This window comes from Canis lupus, chromosome 16 (assembly GCF_048164855.1).
Source record: "Canis lupus baileyi chromosome 16, mCanLup2.hap1, whole genome shotgun sequence".
In the NCBI taxonomy this organism is placed as follows: domain Eukaryota; kingdom Metazoa; phylum Chordata; class Mammalia; order Carnivora; family Canidae; genus Canis; species Canis lupus.
Genome location: NC_132853.1, coordinates 18,599,651 through 18,626,119, shown reverse-complemented (window position 1 = coordinate 18,626,119; position 26,469 = coordinate 18,599,651). Strand labels below are relative to the sequence as shown.

The 26,469-nt window shown below is 35.5% G+C and overlaps 1 protein-coding gene across 1 annotated transcript in view; it reads left to right on the top strand.

Annotated features, from left to right (window-relative positions):
• Window positions 1-26,469, top strand: part of NLK (nemo like kinase) — a 158,753-nt gene that overhangs the window by 107,701 nt on the left and 24,583 nt on the right. The window contains exons 4-5 of the mRNA XM_072779365.1: window positions 20,847-20,953; window positions 22,392-22,477. Coding sequence (XP_072635466.1) covers window positions 20,847-20,953; window positions 22,392-22,477 — 193 coding nt within the window. The remainder of the gene's footprint in view (window positions 1-20,846; window positions 20,954-22,391; window positions 22,478-26,469) is intronic.

Genomic DNA, 26,469 nt, shown 5'->3' with positions numbered 1-26,469 from the left:
TCCCTAGAACGTCACAGAATGGCTGGCCACATTGACAGAGAAGTTGACATCAGAAGAGGAATTGGTGTACTCCGAGAAAGGAGAGGCAAGATCCAAAGACAGATGTTGGGGTGTTAGCAATCAACAGGTTCAGCAGGAGTAATAGTGTGGTTAGAATGTGGAGATTGTATTCCAAGAAAGGAATTTGTAGTTAGAACAAGTTGTTGCTTCAAGAGAGAAAGTAGAGCCATGCTTTAAGGTAGATGGATGGAGTAAATAAAGTCCTTAGGGTTCAGATGGTTGAGAAATTGAGGGGTAGAGATTCTCTGCCCTGATTGCACATTAAAATAACTTAAGGAGCTTTAAAAAAAAAAAAGTTCAAACCCTACATTTTTATTTAATTGGTTTGAGTTTGGTTCTCAGCATCAGTAAGTATTTTTGAAAAGCTCTCCCCAGTGATCTGAATGTGCTCCTCCAGGTTGGGATCCACTAGGCTAAAGCACCAGAATAATTATCAGCATGAATGTTGAAGGTACAGTGACTACGTGAGGAACTTTAAATGTGCACATGTGAACCAGCTGTTTGTGTCACCTAGCTAAGATCTGGATTGTTATAAAAGCTGCTAGAAAAGACAAGGATAAGAAACTATGGAATTAATTTCTGGTATGGTTTTCTTTCTTTCTTTTTTTTTTTTTTTAAAGGGGAAGTCTTTGAGCAATAGCGCTGGGACCAACCATAGCCTGGAAAATGGGGGAGATGGAAGCAGCTTACTCTGTCTCCACTTGTTAGGTCTTTACATGTGGACTGCTTTCAGAATCATGTTTGTGCTCTTCATATATTCATCATAAATGCTTTTTGATGACCAAATTAACTGTGATTGATCTACCAATCTTTAAAAACTTCAGGACATAATTCATCTTCTGTTTAATCTTTAAGAAAGTTAGAATATATTCTATTTTAGGAAAAAAGTTCCAACTTTATTTTCATTCTGACACAACAGTGGAAAGGATTTAAAGTGAAGTATCAGAAGTTTAAGGCTATGTGTCTTTGACTTGGAGCCTTGAACTAATCACCCAAAATATCTGTTTCATATATTCTTTCAATTTTTAAACCTGACTAAAAGAGATAATTGATTTATGTCCAGTTCCATTCATTTAGCTGATTTTCCAGAGTGAGCATGAGCTAGGAATCAAGAATGTGCTGTTCCCTCAGGTAATTTCAGCTCCCATAGGCTTCCCTAGTGAGAGAATTTCACCAAACTGAGCATGATGCTTTGAGAGGTAGTTTTATATTGTATGACCCCTTAACAAGAGCCAGCTGCTTCATATGGGGTTCAGTCAAAAGAAAGCAGCACTGTTTCAACACCAGAGAACACAGTACTGTTGAATTTAATGTTTGACACATTGGTCTCCAACATGACATCTTCCCAGATAATTTTTTGTGATAGTGTTCATTTTATGCCCTAACTTTAGAACTTTACCCTCGAAACAGAGGTAGTAGTAGGGTAGTATGATGTGTAATGACCATTGCTGTTATCCTTACAGGGTTCATGGTTCAATTGGGGATGATTGATGATTTTCAGATAATTAGAATACTAGGGTAATCTGTTTAACACTAGAGAATTAACCAAATTTTCTAAGCAGAAAAAACCTCTGCCTTTCTCTCCTTCCCAAGAAACTAGTTTGGAAGACTTACCTGATGCTTAAAGATTTCATAGAATAAAACATTTTCTCTAGTCCTTCTCTTATAGGAGCCATACAAGATCAATGATCTATTAGTGGGATAAATCTATTTTTAGTATTTCCAGTTGAATTTTTATTTTCCCACAAAGTTTTAGGCAGTATCTGATTTCATGTTTGTGAATCCGTGTAACTCCCTCTGCATAGCTGTTATAATAGTGTGGAACAGTGCTAATAGGTGGCACATCTAAGTGTATATTAGATCATTCATTACATAAATGTTAGAAAGTGGGCATCTGAACAGATGAATAAGGCACTATATCAGATCTTCTACCTTTTTATAAAGATATAATTGACATATAGTAAATCTATCTTGTCAGAGAAGCAGACCCCTTTAATTGGACCACCATTTTATTTCATCTCTTCACTGCCATAAAAAGTACTGACTTCTCTGATATACCTCTCCTAGTTTCTTTCTTCTTAGAGATTTTTGTTCTCTGTATATTTTGAATCCTCCCTGCCCTCCATAACTGTTTTTTAATAACTTTGACTTTTAAAATCTTTAACCAAAAATGAATTTCATTAGTAATGGGTAACACTGGGTAGGTAAGGAAGCATCTGTAGCTTCACATTGAGAGGCTTGTCTTCCCTTCAGAATGCTGTTTGTGGTTGTTTATACCACTGATAGCAATCTGCTCTCAGGTTTTAATGACATCATTCTTGCAGCTTTACAATAGATCAGACTGGAATAAATTGCTCTCAAATTCTGTTGGGCAGAAGGATATTTGAAACCAGATTGTCTGGACACGAAGTAAGTTTTTTAGACCTGTTAAGAAAGGTTGGTGGGTCTAATGTGAAAGCTCATTGTCCTTAGAAAGCATTAAGATTTGTTGTAATAGCAGTAAGAAGCATGATGCAGTTTATATGATACATGCATTTATCTTCTGAATGGATTAAGAAGTGATTGAAGAATTTGCCCTTTCTCTTCATGAATTAAAAAACTGGAAAAGTAAAATGTTTCTAATCTAGGAGAAGGCTCTTCTTTCAGATATCTTTTTTTTTTTTTTAATGTTCAGAAAAAATGACTATTCCAGTCATTTCTTTTGGCTTCTATATCTTGGCTCTTAATCTCTTATTTTTGTGTGTATGTGCATTTACTTTGGAGGGTTATGATGGAAAATTAGTAAATCACCAAGCCCTACTATCTATATTTGACACAAACCAAGTTTGCCTCTTCAGGGTACTTTGGAAAGAAGAGAGCTGAGGTTTGAAATAACCTCTTTTTCTCTAGGATGCTCTTTCTGTTTTATTCCTATGTGTTTATAGCCTTAGTGACAAGGACTCAGCCAATAGAAAGAACCCTCTGGGCTATTGACAGTATGTAGAACAAAGTATGTAGTATGTATCTTTCCAGTGATTTCCCCTTTTTTCTGGTGATAGAATTGATTTTTAATTAGTTTTAAATTGCAAATTGAAGATAGTTTTTAATTTTTAAATTTTTGACATTCTATACACAACAGATTAATTACCTTAAAAAGAAAAGGAATTTGTCATTGCCTGGGAAAGATTGTTGTATTCAAACATTTTAACAACGTGACCTTTTATTCCATTGATTTCTATAGAGAAGCACAGGCATGCTTCAGAAAAGGTCAGTGATTCTAATTGAAGCACACAGATTTTTTTTTTTTTTTTTTTCTAGTTGCAAAGGCGCCCATGCTTTTTGTTGCAAACAAGATGATGAGATTTAGGGCTGACCATTTGTTACAGGAGAAAGCAATTCTCTGTGATGCATTGCTGTTTTTCTTCCACATGGAAAGCATTGTTTGAAATCAACAATATCCATAAACTAGATTTTCATTATCCGTGCTATTTAATGCCCTCATTTTTATTTCAGAGGCAGTTACATTCTGAGATCTAGGTTGAATTTTCCTCCTCTATGGACCTGATTTTGGGGGGCGGGGGGAATGTGAATCTATTAAGTCTCACATATTTATGGTTGTGAGATTTTCTTCTTTCAAATAGGAATGGCAAGGTTTCAGAATGAATGCTTAATGTGAATTTAAGCATGTTTTCACTGTCATTCTTGGACTTTTCATATAAGAGAATTCTTGGCTAGAGGAGCTAGACAGGACTAACTACATACTATAATTTATTAAGCCACAAATTCACTGTGTCCTTTTGGAAAAATCACCTGACTCGTGTTTGTTCTATGTATCACAAAGATGAAGACTTAAAAAAGGAAGGGGGGGAGGATTGTAGAACCTTTGACCAATATGATGCCTACTTGATAAATATTTAATGTTGCAAGATTTCTTTTTGGTCTGGCTTAGTGTTGATTTTTGTCCAATATGCAATGGAAAAAAAAGAATGATCCAGTTTTCATTATCTGAAATCAATAAAGACTGTTTAGGGATTAAAATTGTATTTTCAGAGCTTTCTGTCCATATTCATTATGTAGGAAATAATTTGACACAATAAATTCTCCATTTTCTTCTCCCAGTCCAGCTAAACCAGTTAAATACCCTTATTTTGCTTTCTGAAAGCTTTTAACATATCATTAATAATTTTTCATACAAAATCAGTTGCTCATTGCACATAAAACATTAAATGTGTTCTCAGACTTGAGTTCAATTGAGCAGGCAGGTCAAATCACTAGTTTTGAACTGCAGATGGTGAGAGTTTTTGAACCTGATAGGTAGTCTTTTTACATAAGACCATATCACAAATTTTCATTTATATACAATGTGAGCTGTCCAGGATGATTAGCTATTAAAGTTTTCGTTTAGCAGTGTTTTTTTTACGACATTAGTACATTTTTATTAGTAAACATTAATTCCTAACAGCTTATAAATTCCCCCAGTGTTTATTGATAGTAGAAGCTGTGTAATGAATTGGTTTTATTCTTTCTCTTTTGTCTAAGAGGTGGGAACATTCTAAGTCATAGACTGGCAGGCCTGAATATGGGAATGTGGAATGTTGACTTTCTCCTATATTTTTGTTATATTAGGAAACTATTGAGTGTCTCCATTTCTTCTCCTACAATGCTTTGATGGCTCCCTCAGTACTAAATACTAGAGCCTAAGTTGATATTCTTGATTTTAAAGCACTCTATAATCAGTACCCTTCTCATCCTTCTGCCTGCCATACTCTCATCATCCCTTAGTTCTGCTGCCCGACAGTAATGGTCTTGAGTTTAATGACTTGCTATCACATCATGAAACAAGAACAGAGGTCCTTATCCTCTGTTTATTTCAAAATCCTTATGATTAGTTCAGGGCCTACCTAGTCAGCATTCTGCTAGCTTGATGTAATAGAAACAATCTGTTGTTTAAAAAAAAAAAAAAAAAATCTGTTGTAGTGGCAAGGAGCGTGGAGTCTGGAGCCAAACTACCTAGATTTGGATTCCAGCTTTACTTCTTACTACCTGTGTGACTTTGTGATCTTATTGCCTGTAACCTCTCTGTACCTCAATTTCCTGGTTAATAAAATGAGAATAATAATGGACCTATCTCATAGAGTTATTTTAAAGATTAAATTGGTATAGATTGACAGACTGAGAACTGTAAGGGAAGGCCTTATAGAGGAGATAGAACTTATAGAAGCTGAAAGATGGTAGGAATTCCTGTGAATTTTCTGATGCAAACAAAATGTGTCAAGCCAACTACCAACAGATGGCATTAGCAAGTACTCATCACAAACAAATGGACTTTCATAATGGCCTACCATTAACAAACATAGCCTGTCTTTATAGAGGATTCTTATTTTTAAATAAGCTGTGAATTGTTAATGACCAATGGGTTGTTAACCTCAGTACCTCATGTTTTACCTGGTCTCCTTTTCCCAGAAAAATGTATTCAGCGTACACCTCACTGACACCTCCAAGACTTCCATTCAGACTGAATCCACATTATGTGTTTCTTAGTGCTTTTTCCAGTACCTCTCCCAAACCTTTCTTGTTAATTAGAAAGATATGACAATTTCCTCCTTTAGCCCACGTCCCAAGAACCATTCCCTTTCTTCTGCCCCATGGTTACGTCTCCTAGTAGTGCCCCTGCCTGCCTGCATTCAGTTTACCCAGGCTCTAGTGTATTAGCAAATCATGAGGTTGTTTTAAAGAACTGTTTAAACTTCCAACTCACAGCTGGCATTTTTTCCCCCTGCTTTGAAGAGAATCGCTATAGATAGAGCCAACTTATTCACACCAGCTCTTTGAAACACCTGTGTTCCAGGTGAAGCAAAAAAAAAAAAAAGAAAGAAAGAAAGAAAGAAAGAAAGAAAAAAAGAAAGCTTGAATCTAGTCTTTTCACCTCTCCATTAAAAAATAAATAGGTCTCTAAAACTTCCCAGCTGTGGGAATGAAATGCTGTCAGGCCTCCCAACTATTAGAGGGTAATATTGGATGACAACAAAGCCACACCTAATTTGAGCTGTTGAAAAGCCTCATAACCCCATTATCATTCTCCTGAACTGCTTAACCTTCTGATTATTAGCCTCTTGACACATTTAATTCAAGTGTGAGAATTTAGGGAGACTCATAGGACCATTTATTTGATATTTTTGTATATCCCACTGTTCTGACTTAATTTGTATTTTTTTTAAGGTTGGTAGATTCTAGGAGGCATGTCTTATGTGGAGACCCAGAGGTTTCAGAAGCCACTAAATATATCAAACCTGCCTTAATTGGAGGATGTGGGGAAGCAGTGGGGCTTTTAGCCACTTCATAGACCAGCTGAGTCTCTGCTACCAACTCAATTTATTTGAGAGCAGTACTTCAGGGAACTTCATAGAGTTACAGCACAGTAGCACAAATCTGTATTTTAGCCAGATACAATTTATTTATGTACTACTTACTATATTTGCTCTCTGCATACTATATGAATGCCATTATTAAGTATTGAGAGCACTGATTTGTGCAGTTGGTAATGGATTTAATAATTGCATGTTTAATTGATAGTCTTTCCCTCTTATTGATACATCACTTATAAAGGTGGCAGGAGAACCAAATGGTAGAAAATAGAATTAGGTTGAAGTGGCTTTTTTCCAGAGGAAATATGTTATGCATGAGCTGAGCAGTTTTGTTTTGCATGTGTATGTTTTTACTGTTTTGGATATGTGGAATACTAATCAGTTACTAATTTTTACTACCCTGAGCTCAAGACAGAAAACCCATTAGGTTACTAGAAGCCCTTTACCAAAGCCAGGGTCCCTGTGTGGAGGTTCTCAAAAGTCTCACAGAGATTAGCACTTTTATAATTGCTCCCTTGAGTTTCCAATCTGTCCAAAACCAACCCTGCGTCTCTCTCAAAAATAATATGCCCTATAGAAAACTTTTTTTGGTCTGAAAAGGTTTTTATGTCCTCATATGAAGGAATGTGACTATCGTTGACATACTGTTTGGTGCCAAAAACCCACAAGACCCCATTTAATAAGTGACTAAAAATTTCCTCTTGAGCGGTGATATCCTTTAGAGGTTGCCTTGATCTTTCCTTTTACGATCAGTAACTAAAAAGATCTTTTTAAACTGGTTGCCTATTTTGTGTTTTTGTTTTTTAAGATTTTATTTATTTATTCATGAGAGACAGAGAGGTAGAGATATTGGCAGAGGTAGAAGCAAGCTCCCTACAGGGAGCCTCATGTAGGACTCAAACCCAGGACCCTGGGATCACGACCTGAGCCAAAGGCAAACGCTCAACCACTGAGCCACCCAAGTGCCCCTATTTTTTGTTGTTGTTGTTGTTGTTGTTGTTGTTGTTGTTGTTTGTATTTGCATTCTTTTGGCCTTCAGGGAGGGGGAAATGTTGGAAAGAATAAGAACACAGTCATACATTTTGGCAAAGGCATAGACTCTGATATTGGGCATTCCTGAGTTCATATCCTTATTTCCCCTCCTCCCATTTGCTTTTGACCTTCCCTGAGTTACATGTTACTCTTCCCAGTTTTTTCAGTGATAAATGGAGATATTTTTCTTTGAAGGACTGTTCCAGTAATAAGTGAATTAGTGTATATAGTACATTTGGCACCATGCCTAGCTTATTGATACTTAATAAATTTAGTACCCTTCCTCCCTCCCATCACAATGATGATGATAGTAGCTACCAAGTAGTTCTTGTTCCCTATGTGCCAGGCATTTATATGTGATTCACATACAACATCCAAAACCTGGCAGTAACCCTGTGTGGTAGATATCATTTGTGCCTATTTTATAAATGGAGAAACAAAGAGAAGTTATTTAATTTGCCCAATGTAATCAAGCTAGTAAGTAGCAGTTGAGATTTTAACCTGGTATTTCATTCCAAAGCCTACACCACACTGCCTCCCACTGCCTAAATTCGTTAAACTCCTCATTTTAAAAACCATCCACTTGGTCTTCTCTCTTCTGAATTAGAATTATTTCCTTAGCCATGTTCCCTGAAGTTTACTTTATCCTTTGAAAGAGAGCACAAGTTAAGAACAAAGGCCAGGATCTTGTATTTGTTCTGCTGCATACTAGCTATGATCTTTGGTTGGTTCCTTTACCTCTCCTAACTCTTCACTTGTTTGTATAATGGAGCAATGATAGGACTTATTTCTTGCAGTAGTTAGTAGTAAGTACATGAGGCTAAATAAATTTAAAGCTGGATGGTTAGTCTATAGAAAACTCTCAATAAATATCAGCACTTTTTTCCTCAATATTTTTCTTTTCCAGTCAAGCTTCTGTGGCCATATATAGTACATTAAAATCTTTTTGCTTTCTTATTTTCTCTACTTGATTTTTACATATCAATCTCCGACTTTTCTAACCTCTTGAATGTTGTCTTGCCTTCATCTATCTTTTTTCACTATTTTGTCATTGAGTTGGCATGCACTGTACACCCACTTGGTGCCCAGTCAGTATTTATGGATGCTAATGATGATGGTTACACAAAGATGCTGCTGGCACCAGCCCTGCAGCCTCTGAGGCTGCTTTGAATAATCATGACTTCCTAAGAACAGAAAAAGAGTCAATCATCTTACTCATAATTAAAGGTCAGAATCTGGTGTCAGCATTTGTTTCTGTGGTGATTGTGTAACTTTTTCTGCAGAATTACCTTTGACAGTCGGAGTAGTCAGGTTTTCTGGCATGAAGCTGATTATCATACACTCTTACGTTACTTCCTAAAATAGATGCAGTGTCATAGAGGTGAGTTAAGCAAATATTGATCATAGTACAGATTTGTTTTAATTGGAATAGGGGGTCAGAGGAAGCTTACCATTGAGAGTATGTTGGGCTGCCAGGCTCTAGATTAGTTTCCTAGCCTTTCCCATAATCATTTTTGCATCAAAGAAAATTGTGCAAAACTGATTTTAATCCTAAATACTTCTTTCTCTGCCTCTCTGGTATCTTTAATATATTCCCACCTCATTTCTTTGATCCTTAGAAGAGTCATTTGCTTTTTTCCTGCTTCCATCTCTGTCCTTCATTTTTTTTTAAGATTTTATTTATTTATTCATGAGAGACAGAGAGGCAAAGACATAGAGAGAGAAGCAGGCTCCCCGCAGGAAGCCTGACGTGGGACTTGATCCCCAGACCAGGATCACACCCTGAGCCAAAGACAGACACTCAACTGCTGAGCCACCCAGGGGTCCCTCTGTCTGTCCTTCATGAACACATTTTCATTCTCAGCAACTTTTGTGAAAATCTAGTCTAGCAGGATGCCCTGCATATTATATTTCGGCACTATGCATTAAAAACTGCTAATGACACTGATGTGCATTATTCTAAAGAATGTTAAGATGTTAAGGTTGAATTTATAACTCACTAATGGTGATGTGCTTCCCTAATTTCAATATCTAGGGTTTTTTTTAATAAAAGGGGAAAAATGAAAAAAAAATTTTAAAAATTTTTGTGCAAAAAAATAGGAAGATTGTGACCAAGAGTAAAACCAACAAAAAAATCTGTTTATGGCAGATTTCATTTAGTAGAAAATACAGATTATTTCTTACCATATCTAATGATTCCCAGATTTATATTCTCAATTTAGACCTCTTACCAAAAGCCTGTCCTATAATTCCAGCAATCTCGAGTGAAGACTCTTTGTTTTCCTTCCCATTTTCTTGTCAAAGGCTGCTAGCCCAACCCTCTACCCCCACACAATATGTTAGCTGGGGGTTCCTATTATTTTTATATTTATATATTTATGAATACATAATTGAATATATACTAACGTATATACACATGCTGATTTTTAAAATTCTCATCTATTTAAAGAAGTTAATAATGAACATGTAGCTATTCAAGAAGCTATTTCAAGTAAGCATATATGATTCATAGGTACAAGGAAATGTTTATTGAGTATCAATTTTAGCTTAATTTGACTAAAAGGAAAGAGGAGTAAGATTTGAATGAAGTGAAATATTCAGGAGGTAGAAAGAGATGGAGGCAAAGAATGCGAGGTAGAAAAACTCACCTCTATGAGATTTTTTAACTTCTGTCTTATTTTTCTGTTGATGGCAAAAGGAGAATCATTATTTAACCTGTAAGCCTGACATTCTGCACCCCCAGTCTAGATCTGTTACAAGGGAACCTGTCTTAAAAATAGCATATTGGAGGCTCATATACTTTTCAGCAAACTGAGATAATCCTTTAGCAAATTGTGGGGTTATTTCTTACTTGAGGTTGTGGCCTTCTAGTGACAGAACTAAGACTAATTCAGGTGCTAGAAGAAATGAATAAGAGTACTTGTGTGGATTTGGGCAATTATTTCAGACATCTTCGGATTCAGTTCCTTCCAAAAGGAAAGACAAACTCAAAAAGAGAACAATTAGTTCTTTATAATAGCCTGTGACTTGTGAGAATTCTTTGAGATAATTCAAAGTGCTTAGAATGTGCCTGGTGCCTAGTAAGAACTCAGTAAGTGTTAATTGCTTTTATTTTTATTATTTCTCCTGTGTTTAAAAAAATTTTTTTAGGTGAACCATTTTAAGGAAGTCAAATGTATGTAAGTGTTTTTACAGATAGAGGTAAATTGCCAATTAGAATGTGCATCTAATTTAGAAATTCAGTAGGAGCTGAAGAAATCTTGATGGTTTTCTCACATTTTTTTTTAAGATTTTATTTTTAAGGAGTCTTTACATCCAATGCGGGGCTCGAACTTAAAACCCCAAGATCAAGAGCCACATGCTCTACCAACTAAGCCAGCCAGATGCCTGGATTTTCTCACATGTTTAAAGGTCTAAATCTCTGTAGTTATTAGAATTTAGTAGTCCTAAGGATTTAGCAATTTCTCTCTTTAAGGACATCTCTTGGTTGTGCTATTTTGTTTGTCTTATTTCTATTGGCTATGCGATGGCAAGTCTGGCATATTCAATTGCAGAACAGTGCCTACGGGGCTTTATGCGATTAACAGCCATGGCATTGTTGTAATCTTTGAGTAAATCTATTGTAATTGCTTAATTGTCCATCTCCCTTGTTAGGCTATAAAGCTAGTGAAGGCAGTGACATTCTTGCACACCATTGCACTTTTCAGTGCCTAGAACAGTATCTGGCACATGCTCCTGGTCAGAATATTTGTTGAAGAATAGAGTGACTTCCCGTTTGAAAACCCAGGGCAAGAGAGAGGTCCTAAAAGATGAATTATGTATTGTAGTATTGAATCTCTGATTTTTGTTTAAAACCTAGTTTTGGGGACACCTGGGTGGCTCAGCGGTTAAGCATCTGCCTTTGGCTCAGGGCGTGATCCTGGAATCCTGGGATCAAGTCCCATTTCGGGCTCCCTGAGTGGAGCCTGCTTCTCCCTCTGCCTATGTCTCTGCCTCTCTCTCGGTGTCTCTGGTGAATAAATAAATAAAATATTTAAATAAAGAAAAGAAAAGAAACTTGGTTTTGTATCATGCAAGTAATGGCATTCTCATGAATTTCATTTTCTCTCTTAATAGTAAATAAAGTGAGGGAAATTTCATGGAAAAGGTCAGACTGCAGAATCATTACAACCTAGGTTTGAATCCAAGCTCTGTGTCCACAGCTTAAGCTCTCCCAGCCTTGGTGTGCTCATCTCTTAAATAGGAATAGTTTCAAATTAGCTATTATGATAACTAAATGAGGTGACATATAAAATGGTACATAGAAGCTTCAACAAAAAGTTAGATTCCTTTCTCCTTTTTTTCTCCTCATAGCACATAATTTAAAGCAATTTGGGGGCACCTGGCTGGTTCAGTCGGTGGACATGCAACTCGATCTCAGGGTTGTAAATTCAAGCCCCACACTGGGTGTAGAGATTACTTAAAAATAAAATCTTAAAATGTAATTCAGCTTTTCTTTATTTCAGAGTGATCTGCATACTCTGATGATATTTGGGTAAGAAATAGGAATAGGCCGGCTCCTATGGGAAACATGTTTGTGGGGTAGAGAGTGCACTGAACTAGGAATTGGGAAACCAAAGGTAGTTCTAGCTTTTTTCAGACTAGGAATATGACCTGGGGTAAACCACATAACCGTCCTGGTCTGAGTTTGTTTCTATTAAGTGATATCCCCCAGTGTCTAATAATATTTGAGAAAGCAGCAAAAGGACTGTTTTCTACCCCATTAAAAATAAGCTCCTAAAATGTCAACATTAGCAACAATAACAAGATCCACAACAGGATGCTCTTTTAAACAACGCAGAAACACTGTTGTTTGTCTTGGGCACTTGAGGCATCAAAGCTGCCCCCCACTCTTGAATTTATAATTGTTAATTTGCATCATTCATTTTTTTGAAGCAAATCAGTACATTTGGAAATCCATATTTCGTGGAGCTACTTAACTAATTGCTGCAATCAGCAGCAATTTATTTTATAACAGGGCTGTTCAAATCACTCTGAGGTTGGCATACCGTACAGTGTTTTTTATGATCATATTTTCAATGACAAGTTTTAATAGGGGAAAATGGTTAATCTGTTAAAAACTCTCCTGAAAACCGTAACTTTAATCCTATATTTTCTCTTTAGCCAAAGGTAACTTAAAAGGCCATAGCAAAGTCATTGACCTAGTGGATACACCAGCTGTTGGAGAGGCATCCCATTTAGAAGAACCAAGAGAGGGAAAGCATACCCTGTTTTCCCTCTTGTTTAGAGACCCTCATTAAATTACTCAGAAACAATAATCAGATATCTGCTGTTCAAGTTAATGGCACCTCTGAGTCCCTGTCAAGAGAGCTTTATTTAATGCGCAACAGACCTGGAGTGATGCAGGTGCTTTTTCAGGCCCTCATTTAATTTAAGCTGCTTTAGTTGGCATGGCAACTAGTTGAGACATCTGGGAGACATTATGCTGGGGATTGAGACTTCAGAGGATTTATGCTGGAGCAAAGCAGAAACCTTATCATAAAGTGGTGTGTGTTGCTTCTAAATTTCTGAAGTTGTACTGTTAAATCTTCAAATTCAAGAATTCTTTGTACAGAGAAATCAAGTTTTTAAAGGTTGGCCTATTTGTTGGCTTGTTTCCTATGAAGAAAAACTCCTTTATGTGGAGTGAAAAATGTATCTCCCCTGAAGAATTTACTTTGCTAAACTAAAGGTTGATAAAACTTACTCTCTGCAGATTCGCCGTTTTAATCACATTATAAAAATAATACATTTAACATTTTTCAGTCTTTTGTGTTTAAAATATTTTAGAAGAGAAGAAAGTATCTCTGCACAGAGGTAATAAGCAAAATGGTTAAGGTGGACAAAGCTCTGTATGGTTTTGCCCTAGACTTTCTGGTTAATTTAAGGGTTTATCAACCTATGCCCATTCTTTTTTATATATATATATATATTGGTTTTATTTTAATTCCAATATAGGTAAAATACTGTGCTATATTAGTTTCAGGTATGCAATATAGAGATTCAGTAATTCTCTGCATCACTTAGTGCTCTATCCCCATTCTTTTAAGTCAGCTTGTCATCATCTTAACCAAAGGTATGAAAGTAGCACTCTCCTTTCTTAAGTATTGTAACAGACAGTTGAATAAAAGGTTTTTCAGGTTCACAGATCCTGAGGACAGTGACATGGTAATGTAGTCATTTGTGTTTAGCCCGGGGAATACCGCCGGTTTATATTTTATGAAAAATTATGCACATATGTATGTGGTTTTGGTAGAAAAGAAATGCCTTTACCATTTGAAATCATGCTTTATATTCATTTTGAATGCCTTGCTTTTCATTTTGATACCTGATACACTTTGCTCCGTGTTAGGGTTGAACCATATGAAATTATTATTTTTGTTGGTCAGTAATAGTCCAGTATTACCAGTTCAAATCCAATAGATTTAGGGTGAATAACACCCTTATCTGGAAATATATGTTTTGAAATGCTAAATGAAATGTAGGAATTTTTTTCTGAAATGAATAATTATTTGTAAAAGATCTGGTTATAGAATCTTAGCCATTCCAGCCAGCCAATGTTTTCCTTCTCCCCTTTCTTTCTTTTTTTTTTTTTCCTTCTCCCCTTTCTTGGAAAAGGTAGTCTCTGTTAGAAGAAAGCATATGACGTTATTTCATACTTACTCTCTGTTTTTGGCTTCTGTATCGTTTATACATTTTATAAGTCAAAGCAAGATTTTTCATGTGCCAGCAATATGAATTCAACCTGATAACTTGAAAATTAAGATGTTTTCTCTCTGCTACTTGCATGCGTACCAACTGTCACTACTAACAGTAAGGATTCTGGCATCATAATTTGGCTGCCCGTTTGTAGATATTAAAGGCAGAATAGAATATAACCTGCTCTTCACTTCCATGCAACTTTTCAATCCTTGCAGGAACAAAAAGTTCTCAGATTCAGCAGACATGACTGACATCCCAGATAAATACATTTATACTGTCTTTGGGAATTTTTTTTTTCCTGAGTAAAATCTCAAGTTGACAACACTTAATACAGTGATGGCAGTTGTAAAGTTTTTCTGTTTGTGTTGTTGTTGTTTATTCATAATATTTCTGTGTTTTAGTCCCTTGAGATTTCTGGAGCCAACTCAAGAATTTTGGGAGTTCTGATTAAGGCTTAATGGTACAAGTAGAAATTTTTTTTCCTGTCTCTATGATTAAGATTTCCTAGTGGGTAAAAAAATTTTAATTTTATGTACAGGAAAGAAATAGTAGGACTCAGATCTTTTTCTATCCTTCAAAAAACTAAAGCTTTATTTCCTGGAAGCAGCATGAGTGAGCTATGGGGTCTTTGAACCCTTCTCTAACTCATACAGAACCCTGGCAGCCTGGCCCATGCCTTCTAAGACAGAAGTTTGGAAAACTCTTCTCCAGAGAAATGGATTAACTTAAGAGAAAGCATCTATTCATAATTGAGGATCCCTCATGAAACAAAACTATAAAGCACTAAGCCATCCCACAGAGCTACATTATAGTCACATAGTAATAAGCTAAGCATCCAGTGATAGGGATTGCTTAAGTCATGACATATTCCATAAAACAATACTATTTAAATTATATAAAAGAGATATATACCATGGAAAGGTGTTCACAAGTTATTTTAAATGGGAAAAAAAAGTATATGTAGTATGTTCTATTTCAACACTATAATTATGCTTAAGGAATGTATTAGGAAATAATCAAATTCACATAAATATATGGATAGAGATATGTTTATCTCAGATTTATTTAAAGTAAGAAAATTAGAAATAACTTGGATTTTCAACAATGATAGATTGGTTAAATGAATTCTGTATGGTAGAACACTATGGTCACAAAATTTCTGCTTATTAGAATATTTAATAACAGGAGAAAATGCTTATATTTTATTAAGTTAAGAAAACAGGTAGCAACGCCACGTATACGTCATAATCCCAATTTTAAATATACATATACATATGTATGTACAACATTTTCACAAAAATGTTACAGGTTCATTCAAAGAGGTAGAATTCTGGGTAATTATCCTATTCCTTGGCTTTTTTGTATTTCCCTAGTTTTCTACAGTGTTTTGTTTTGTTTTGGGTTTTTTTTTAATACTTTTTTGGAAATTTTCAAAAATACAGAAAAGTAGAGACAATATAATAACTCATTTACCTAATACACAGATTCAACAATTGTTCATCATTTTGCCAATCTCATGTCCTCTCTCCCTTTTTATTGGGAAGGCTGGAGTTATTTTAAAGTAGATCTCAAACATCAAATTATTTTACCTATAAATACTTGAATATGCATTTCTAACTGATAAGGACTTAAAAAACCTAATGATTGTCATTATCATACCTAGTAAAATTAGCTAATTCCTTACTATTCCCTGATTTCCTCAAAGATCTCTTTTTTAATCAAGTTTGTTTAAATCGGGTTCTAAACAAAGTCCATATATTGCATTTGGTTATTACATCTTTTAAGACTCTTATTCCAAACATCCCTACTTTCCCTTCCTCTTAAATACCCATCCTACTTTTTTGTCATTTATTGGAGAGATTTTCTTAAGGAATGATCCACATTGTGTGTTTAGCTGATTGCTTCTTCATGGCATCTCTTGTTCTTTTATTCCCCATATTTCTAGTAAACTGGTAATTAGAGCTAGAGGATTAATTATATTGAGGTTTGTTTTTTGTTTTCTGAGGCGATGGGGCAAAGGGAATTTTAAGCAGGCTCAATGCCCAGTGCTGAGCCCAACACAGAGCTAGACATGGGAATCCATCATGACCCTGAGATCGTGACCCAAGCTGAAATCAAGAATTGGATGCCTAACCAATTGAGCCACCTAGGTGCCCCTATATTAAGGTTTTGTTTTGTTTTGTTTAAGATATGAATATTTTCCGGGCAGTGGTGTGAATATCACAGACACATGATGTCTTCACACATTAAGTGTTGCTAAGGTTGAGTGGTCAATTGAGGTAATGCTGATCGGTCTCATCCCTTTCATCCCTTAGCTTCTATAAAAACACAGTGAACATTTAGTATATTTTATTACAGCTTTTAAAATTATAACTCAAAGGAAGATAAAATCCAACCATTGAAACAGTCCTCAACATAGTCAAGTCCAGTTTTACTTCTGTATAACCTTAGGTTACCTGCCTTCTGTTAACCTTAATTTCCTCATTTATAATTGGGAATACCACCTCCTTCCCTGTAGGGTTGCCATGAAAACTAAATGAGTTGATATTTTTAAAATACTTAGGGTGCTGGTTTACCTAGTAGGTACTCAGTATGTATTAGTTCATTCACTCAACGGATGTTTACAGGAGACTTAACTGCATGCAGGCATTTGTTTCTGAGCTTTTGAGATAGACTTGGAAACAAAACAGACAACAACCCTTGCCCTCATGGGGCAGAGTTGGGGAGACAAACAATAAACACTGTAAGTAAATTACATAGGATAAGTACTAAAGGAAAAAAGAAAAAGAGCTGTGCGTGGGGGGTAGTTTTTGTATAAGGCATGCAAGATGTAATATTAGAGTGGTCAGGATAGGCCTCATTCAAAAGATAAGATTTGAGCAAAAACACAAAGGAAGTAAGAGAGAAAAACACACTCCAGGCAGAGGGAGTAGCTAAAGCAAAGGCCTAAGGTCAGAGTATATCTAGCATATTTAAAGAATAGCAAAAGTGATAGGAGAAAAGGTCAGAGAAGTAAGGAGATCAGATCATTTATGGCCATATGAGAACATTTTAAGGACTTTGGCTTTGACTATAAATGAAATGGGAAACTTTTGCAGAAGAGTGACCTAATCTGGCTTTTATTCAAAAAGATGTCCTGTGAAATGCAGCCAAAAAATAAGATAAATTGAAGAATGGAAAGAGCCATGGATAAACATGTACTAAAGCAAATATTGCAAAATGTTAAGTGTAAAATCTAGGGTGTGTGTGTGTGTATGGATGATCACTTTAATTCTTTCAGGTTTTCCACATGTTTAAAAATTTTTGTAAGAAAAAAGGTTAAGCCATTAAGAAAAAAAAAATATAAATCTAACCCTGGTAATAATATAGTAATTTAACTTAGATGTATTATTTTATAGAATGATTCTAGCATATCACCAAAGACTGTCCTTAGGAAATTCTACATGTAAAATCTCATGTCCTCACTAACCTTCATTATGGAGTAGAATGTAATTCTTCAGAAAGTCCATTAATAAAACCTAAAATAAAAGTAACCTAAGAATATAAAAACATTAAAAATAATATTTTCTATATCATAAAGTAACTATCAATATGTAGACAAAATAGAAATGTAACAGTCAAAAATTTATTCTGGCTGCTATGTTTTAGAAATCTAGAAATACAGAAATCTAGTCTTGGGCCAAGGGAGGTAACAGTGGCCATGATAAGTAGTCTTAATTCTGTGGCTAAATTTTGAAAGAACCAACAAGATTCTCTAATGAATGGATTGGAGGTAGAGTAAGAGAGAAAAAGAGAAATCTAGAATGACTCCAGGGTTTGTAGTTTGTGGTATAAGCAGCTTGCTGGAAAAATAGGTTTGCTGTGGCAATGCCTACAACTAGAATAAGTGATTTGGTGGGGGAAGGATGGAGAATACATGTTTGGACAGTTTTGAGATGTCAATTAGACATCCAGAGAAGATGATGAGTATACAAATTGATTAACAAGGCTGGATTTAAGGAAACAAGATTGACTAGAGATAAAAGTTGGGAGTCATCTGCATATATGTTGTTTAAAGTCTTGGGATTGGATTCAATTACCCAAGAAAGTGAGTGTGGAAAGACAAGAGGACCACACCTTGGGGCATTTCAACATTACGTGGTTGGAAAAGAGAAACAACAAAGGAGGATTGAGAAGGAACAACCAGTGAGAGAGAAGAAAAGCCAACAGTTGGGTATTCTAGAAGCCATTTGAAGAAAATGTTTCACGGAGGGCGTTTTGACTGTGTGTCAGGTGTTATCATTATTAATTCTCCTCTCTCAAGTTGTTACTACTTACTTTTGCTAAAACGTTAAATTAGAAGAGTTTTTAAATCATTCTATCATTCTCCCCAGATTATGACCCCAGATTATGACTACAAGAGTCTTTAAAGCTCATAAAAGTAAAATCCAAAGTATAATAGCACTTTTGAAAATTTTAAGTTTTGAAAGCAAACCCCTTCTCATCTTTAGTTTTATATGCCTAGCATTTACCCTTACAGCGAGAATGTAAATGCTAAAATAAGAGTCCTGGGACCCTCTTAGTTCATTTATAGTTCATGCTAAGCACCCTACAACTACAGCTGCCCCTACGATGGCCTATCTTCTAGGATTAGCTATGGGACAATACTGATGTAAAAGGTGTTTTATAGGCTGTCAGATGAGTTGTCCTTTCAAAAGATTCCATGATATCATTCTGGAAGAAGAAAGTTAGGATCAGAAGAACTGTGTAAGAAAGGAGAATAACCCTGCAGCCCAATAACATCTCTGCTTTGTTGCTTTGCCTTTCCCTGCTTTCAGTTGTACAGGGCTAGGGGAGTTTTAGTGTTTTAACTCAGAACATGAAACTAACTTTCACAAGGTGTCAAAAGAATTTGAAGCCTGGTGGACATCTTGTAAAGTTAAGAGTACTCTCCCCTTGTTTTAAGGAAGGTTAAATTTAAATCACAAAATTCACCCAAACTTGTAATGAGTCCTTTGTGGGCAGGGTAAGGCATGAATTTGCCCTATTCTAGGTATAGCAAAAGAGTTACCTTCATAAGAGTTCTGAATTCCACATCTCATTGCTCCCTAGGCTCCGGCCTTTGATCATCTCCATGTGTAATATGAACAAAACCCTGAGTGTATAAAAGTACAAAGCCTAGGAATCTTAAAACTTAATAAGGGAGGGATAAATGTAAAAAAAGAAAAAGTTAAAAAAAGAATTAAGATGGTAGATAGACTTGGGTTTGAACTAATCATTTTGCACATTTCTAGGAGTACTGTTCTTTATAAAGTAACTTAAACCCCATAGTTGATGGGTAGGTTGTCATACTTTTCATTGGTGCCATGGTGGCTTAGTGTGAGACCACCAACCCTCTCTTGCTTGGATTCAAAGGATGCTCCAGTAACATGTCTGAATACACCCTGAGACTATTTAGTCTTCACATTCTTCCTGGTCCGGTTGTCATTTAAAATGTTTATCCTTTTTGAGAAGATATTTCCCGATGACATATCCAATTCAGGATTAATATTCAATAAATATAAAGAACTTATGCAACTGAACATCCAAAAAACAAATAATTCAATTAAAAATGAGCAGAAGACATAAACAGACATTCCTCCAAAGAAGACATACAGATGGCCAACAGACACATGAAAAGATTCTCAACATCACTTGTCATCAGGGAAATACAAATCAAAACTACAATGCAATATCAACTCACAGGTCAGAATGGCTAAAATAAAAAACAGAAGAAATAACAAGTGTTGATGTGTAGAGAAAGGAACTCTGTTACGCTCTTGGTGGGAATGCAAACTGGTGCAGCCACTCTGGAAACAGTTTGGAGGTTCCTCAAAAAGTTAAAAATAGAACTGCCTTGGATCTAGTATCACTACTGGGTATTTACCCCCAAAATACAAAAACACTAATTCAAAAGAGATATATGCACCCCTATGTTTATTGCAGCATTATTTACAATATCCAAATTACGGAAGCAGCCCAAGTACCTATTGCTGGATGAATGGATAAAGATGTGGTACATATATACGCAATGGAATATAAAAAGAATGAAATCTTAACATTTGCAACAACCATGGATGGATCTAGGGAATATAATGCTAAGCAAAATAACTCAGTTGGAGAAAGACGAATACCATGATTTCACTCGTACATGGAATTTAAGAAACAAAGGAAAAACAGACTTAACTATAGAGAACAGTTACCAGAGGGGAAGTGATGGGGGAGGGTGGGTGAAATAGATGAAGGGGATTAAGAGTGCATCTATCATGATGAACACTGAATACTGTATAGAATTGTTGAATCACTGTATTGTAATCAGCGTATTGTACACCTGAAACTGAATACTGTATGTTAACTACCCTAGAATTAAACATTTAATTTCAAAAATATTTACCCTTATTTTTCTTTTATAATGCTAATTATAGAGAAGTCAATTTATTTTTGTTAACTTTTACATGGTAAATTCTTTAATTTTGGCGATTTTTTATCTTGTAAGGGCTGGAATTTTCACTTCTGTCATACTGTCTAGAACCTTCCTTTCCCTAAGCTTTTTCCAGCTCTAAGAATGGAAGTTATCCTTTAGACCTAGTGCCTACTTTGAGGGTATTGGGGGCTGAATTCTCGAAACTCTCCTTAACTTAAAACCTCAAGATATGTTGTCACAGAATTGATGCAGAGTGACCTACATAAAATTATCGTCTCTCCTCAACCACTCAGCTCAGATCATGTCAAAGTTTTTCTTTATCAGATTTTGCGAGGTAAGCTTTTCTTTGTGAAGAAAAAGGTGGTGTCACTGTATAAGTGAAATGTTTTACTTTTCATTTGAACTTTAATCTGACCTTTCAAGGCTTTCTTCTTCCCTAAAGACTTTTCTCTTTTGACCAAGGAATATTTATTTGATGTTAAGAGGTTTTTAAGGTGTCCAAATGGTTCTTATTTTCACTGATAGAAGAGAGACCTCTAATTCATTACTCCATTAAGTAGGTCAATCTAGGGAGGTAAATAAGCAGGATAGTTTGTGGAACCCTGTGGTCTGTCACAAAGTTTCTAGTAAGCAGCTTTTAGTAAAAATATATGGCTGGCATCAGGTGACTACATTGAAAAGTAACTGTGTTCCCTATTGATGACATTTATTCTTCAACTGTGGGCAAAATGTATACCTGAGTCCAACTCTAGAAAAAGAAAATGACTCTTAAAGCCAAAGTATTGAGATTGAGAAACATCCAGCTAAATAATTCTCCAGACTGGTTCATTAAAGAGACTTGATAGAGAGGCAGTTTGAGCCGACATTGCTGGAGCTTCTTCTGGCCATCATTTTACCATTACAAATGGAGAATTGTTTAAAGCTGAAACAGCTTTCTTACCTAGTAAAATACTCTCCCTGCTCCACTCCCATACCAAGATTCATAGAATTCAGTTATTCTTTATAGAGGTTAAAAAGCATCTGCCAACAGAATGAAAACACACAATATTAAAACTAGGATGTTCACCTTCCATTGATTTGTTGATATTCTGTGGTGGGGGACAGAATGAAGATACTGGATATTGAATTTTTTTTTACACTGTAACAATATATATATGATTTGCTGTGTTTTATTCAAAAGACTCAGCCTTGAAGCTGTAGCCTTTTTCTACCAGTGCTAAAACTCAGTCTTTTAAGATGTCAAAAATATTTTAAAGGCACTGATTACTCTCTTGTATCTCAGGGGTGGTGAATACTACTGACAACCCTGTGCAGGTTGCTGAATTTAGTCTTATCCATGAAAATCTGCCTTGGGAAGGGCTCCCTATCGGGTAATGAGAATTATTTTTGTTGGAGCATGCCCAGAATCACAGGTTGAGAGTACCCATAGCAGAACTCCAGTAGCCACCCACATTTATAAGCCATTCAAGGATATTGGTATGATCAACTTTAATTCCAGTGCCTGAAAAGCTTATCTATATTTAAACCTAATTCATCTTTTGAGTTACAGGCATTATTTATAGGTTGTGCAAACCTTTGATGACACTTATCTTACTGTTGCAAAATTATAGTTTTTCGAGGTGGGACTAAGTCAAGCTTTTCATAATGGTTATTATGCTGTTATTTAGAGAACAATCTTATATCCTATATTCTCTGTTTCTCTTGTTTCCCCCAAATCATTGGTTGACTGAAAAGAATTAAATGTCTGCAATTAAATCCATTTGTTATTTCAGGTTTGAAATATCTCCATTCAGCTGGCATTTTACATCGAGACATTAAGCCAGGGAATCTCCTTGTGAACAGCAACTGTGTTCTAAAGGTAGTTTTCAGTTTATTCAAATATCTGGGAAAAATTTAGAATGCCAAGTCAGTTTTAAGAACAAGGTGTTTTTGTGAAAGAGTTAAATTTATTTTCATCACTTTACCAAAAATTAAAGAACCAAGTTTTCTCTAGCAAAATTGCTAGTCATGGCCATAGTAGCCAATTTGTAGTCTTGACTCATGGTTTCTTCATGATAGTTTGCATGTTTTAGAAACACTGAAATTGGAATTATGATGTGACCAGAAAGAAGGTAGAGAAGGTGATTTCTTTTTTGATTCCATTGCTAAAGGAAGTATATATCAAAAGATATACTAGAAGACCAATAAGTTATTTATATGAGTATAAATGAAGTATGAATTTTAACACCATCTGTGTTGTGGTTTGTTGTGTGTGTGTTGTTGCTTTTGTTTTTTTTTTTAAGATTTTATTTATTTATTAATGAGAGACACAAGAGAGGCAGAGACATAGGCAGAGGGAGAAGCAGGCTTCTCACAGGGAGCCTGATGCAGGACCCCAGGATCACGACCTGAGCCAAAGGCAGATGCTCAACCACTGAGCCACCCAGGCATCCCTGTTGTGTGTGTTGGAGGGGGGGGTTGTTTGTTTGTTTGTTTGGGGTATTTTTAGATTTTATTTATTTATTTGAGAGCGCACAAGAAGTGTCAGTGAGAAGTGGGAGATGCAGGCTCCCTGCTCCACAGGGCTCTATCCCAACCCTGGGATCATGACCTGAGATGTAAGGCAGACACTTAAGCTCCTGCGCCACCCAGGCACCCCAAGATTGTCTATATTTTTACACAGCTAACATTCTTATACCCTGTGTGACTGAGATAGCAAAGTAGAAACACTTAAAAGTGAAAATAGCCAGAAAAGCGTCAGATGTATTTGACAATATATAGTGGCCAGTCCCTCTACTGCCTTTGAAGAGGAATTACAGGATTTAATTACAAAATCTCAAAGCCATCAATTTCAATTTTTACTTTCCCTTAGTATTTCCACCCACCCACCCAAACCTCTGCTCATTGTTTTTTGTTAGAGTGGCACACAAATCACAAAATCCACATATGTGCATTTATAGATGTTTTCGTGGAACTCCTAGTGAGAGGCCCACCATATTTTCCCTATCATAGAAATTAGAGATAAGGGCTGCCCTAGGGCTTTGTCATTTCTGTGTAAGCAAATTTAAATTTCCATTTATTTTATGAGTGGCTACAGTATTACATGGTGCTTCAGTCTATTGTAAATATTCTTAACGTTCCAACTGATGTATTTGAAAAAAATCGGTGTTTATTCTGTTTTAATAAATAAAGTTTATTGATGTTTATGTTTAAATAAATAAATATTTATTTGAGAGAAAGAGAGCGCACAGTGGTGAGGGGCAGACGGAGAGAGAGAGTTCCAAGCAGACTCCATGCTGAGCACAGAGCATGACACAGAGTTCAGTCTCACAACCCTGAGATCATGTCCTGAACCGAAACCAAGAGTTGGATGCTTAACCAACTGTGCCACCCAGGCACCCCAAGAAAACTGGGTTTTAGGTGTTGCCTGCTTTATAAGTTATCAAGCTGTCATTGTTACTTAGCTTGATGGCAGTTAAGCTAAATATTAAAAGCAAGTATATAAATAAGATCATTTTGTATTTTAAATGCTTTCTTTAAACTCTGGGCAAATTTTCTTTAAAAGCTGGTATGTTATACTGTGAAAAAAATTCTCCATTATAGCCTTGAAGAACTGTTCCTGATTTAACCCTAGAAAGATATTTTTTTTAAACTATCGTTCAAGGGATGCCTGGGTGGCCCAGCAGTTGAGCGTCTGCCTTCGATTCAGGGCATGATCCCCGGAGTCCCAGAATGGAGTCCCACATCAGGCTCCCTGTGTGGAACCTGCTTCTCCCTCTGCCTGTGTCTTTGCCTCTGTCTCTCGGTGTCTCATGAATAAATAAATAAAATCTTTAAAAAAATTTTTTTAAGTAAAAATAAAACTATCTTTCATATTTTCCCTGAAAACAACTAATGTTGTAGTTCACTCTCTTTCCACAGAGAAATTAATTGTTCCCAGTATCCACTAAAGTAAATACTCCTTCTATAGGTCATTGAATTCATTTCCCTGCTACCTTTCCACTTTTTAAAGAGAGCAACAACCTATCCGCATAACATTCATTTTAATTTTTAAAAAATTAAAAACCTTAGGAGTTCTTTATTCTGTTCAGACCAAATCAGCTTTATGTGCAGTTTAAGTCAGTTTCTTCTTATTTTGGTTTTTGGTTGGAGAACTTCACAAAGCATTTTATTTAGAACCCGTCATGCTTGATGCCATTATCTACTTGAAGTTTGTGTTTTCAAATTGTCTGTTATGGTATTGTAACTTATAGTTATACAAATGAGTAACTAGAGAAAAATGTCATTTATGAATAAACAATACACAGCTCAGGATAAATTGAAATTGTGTCCACTCCTTTGACTTGTCTTAGCAGCCTACTTTTAAAACCCAGAATGGAGTGCCAAGCTACAGACACTAATTCTTTCTTCTCAAATGTACAAATCCATCGAAAACAATTATGATAAAACATTTTTAAAAATTAGTATCCTTTCATATTGTGAATATATTTTGTTTCCTATTAAGCACAAAATGGTTAATTTTGTTGGATATCTCATTATCTTTTTGGTTATCTGATCATATCAGCTTCTTACTTTGGGTTTAGCTTCTCTTCCAGATAAATTGCCAAAAATGAATCCAGACAGACTGATGTTTTTAAAAACAAAGGACTTGCTTTAGAACAGAAAACATTTTCTGTCCGGTGGGTGGTTGGTTTTTGTTTGTTTGTTTTTTGTTTTTTTACTATAAACACAAGAAAGATATAGGAAAATGGATTTAAGTTCTCTGGTTTTATTTTGTATTAAAAGGTATCGTAAAATGTCAGGCCCACGGAAGAGAGTTTTAAAATACGTGTTGTTTGAACATTAGCCTTTGGGAGAATTTGCTAAGCAACTTATAGGGCTTTTTTTTTTTTTTTTTCTTTTTAGGATGGCTTTCAAAGATTTTTTAAGTTGTCAGACCCTTTTTTCAAATAAAATCTTATGCTAGGACTTCAATTTAGAAAACAATGTTATTTCATTATTTATAATATTGACTCATGAAGTTAATCATTGAGAGTGCTGGGGCTTAGAAAGCCATTGCTCTCCTATCTTAACCCCAGTGTTCCCACCTTTTGTTTTGATAGCCCAGTATTAAGAAAATCTTAATTCCTGAAAATAAGCAGAAGTTGCTTTTGGTTGTGCCGCTGCTGTCCACTAACAGCTCACGTTGCAACCTCAGCATACTTTTCAATTGAACAGAAATAACAAGAAAAGATTTATTCCTGTGTCTGCATATAAATTAACCAATCTTTCTCATTTACTATTGTGTTACCAGGTTCTAACATACTATGCAGAACATAAGAGGCATTCAGTTAAACATTTACACCATGAAGAAATGAATGAACCTAGTAGCATTGGTATTCTACAGTGTGCTACATTTTAACATACACATTTGTGAATAGTATTTTAAATAGAGAGGAACATGTGAAGTTTAGGATTCAGTTTGAAACCCATAGATTTAAGGAAATTTTATTATGTTTCCCATAAAGACAGTGAACATAGCTCGAGGTCTTCAATATAGGCCCCATTTTTATTTCCTTATAATACCTTTCTTGATAAGCCTTGAAAATAGTTTGGTTTATACATTAAACCTAGAAATATGCATTGAGCTGTCTTTTTGGTTTAGTTATCAATTGAAAACAGATTAAAGGTCAGAAGAATATTATTAAGATACATCATTTTGTATAAAAATAAGGAAGTTTTAGATTTTTATCCCTCTTATGCAAATAAGATCAAATTATATATTGACACAAATATACTCTACCTGTGTCATTGAAAACTTTTTGAAGTTCAGAGATATATCAAGATTTTGATTTTTTGCTTATTTTGTTTTACTTCACATTTGTAAATATA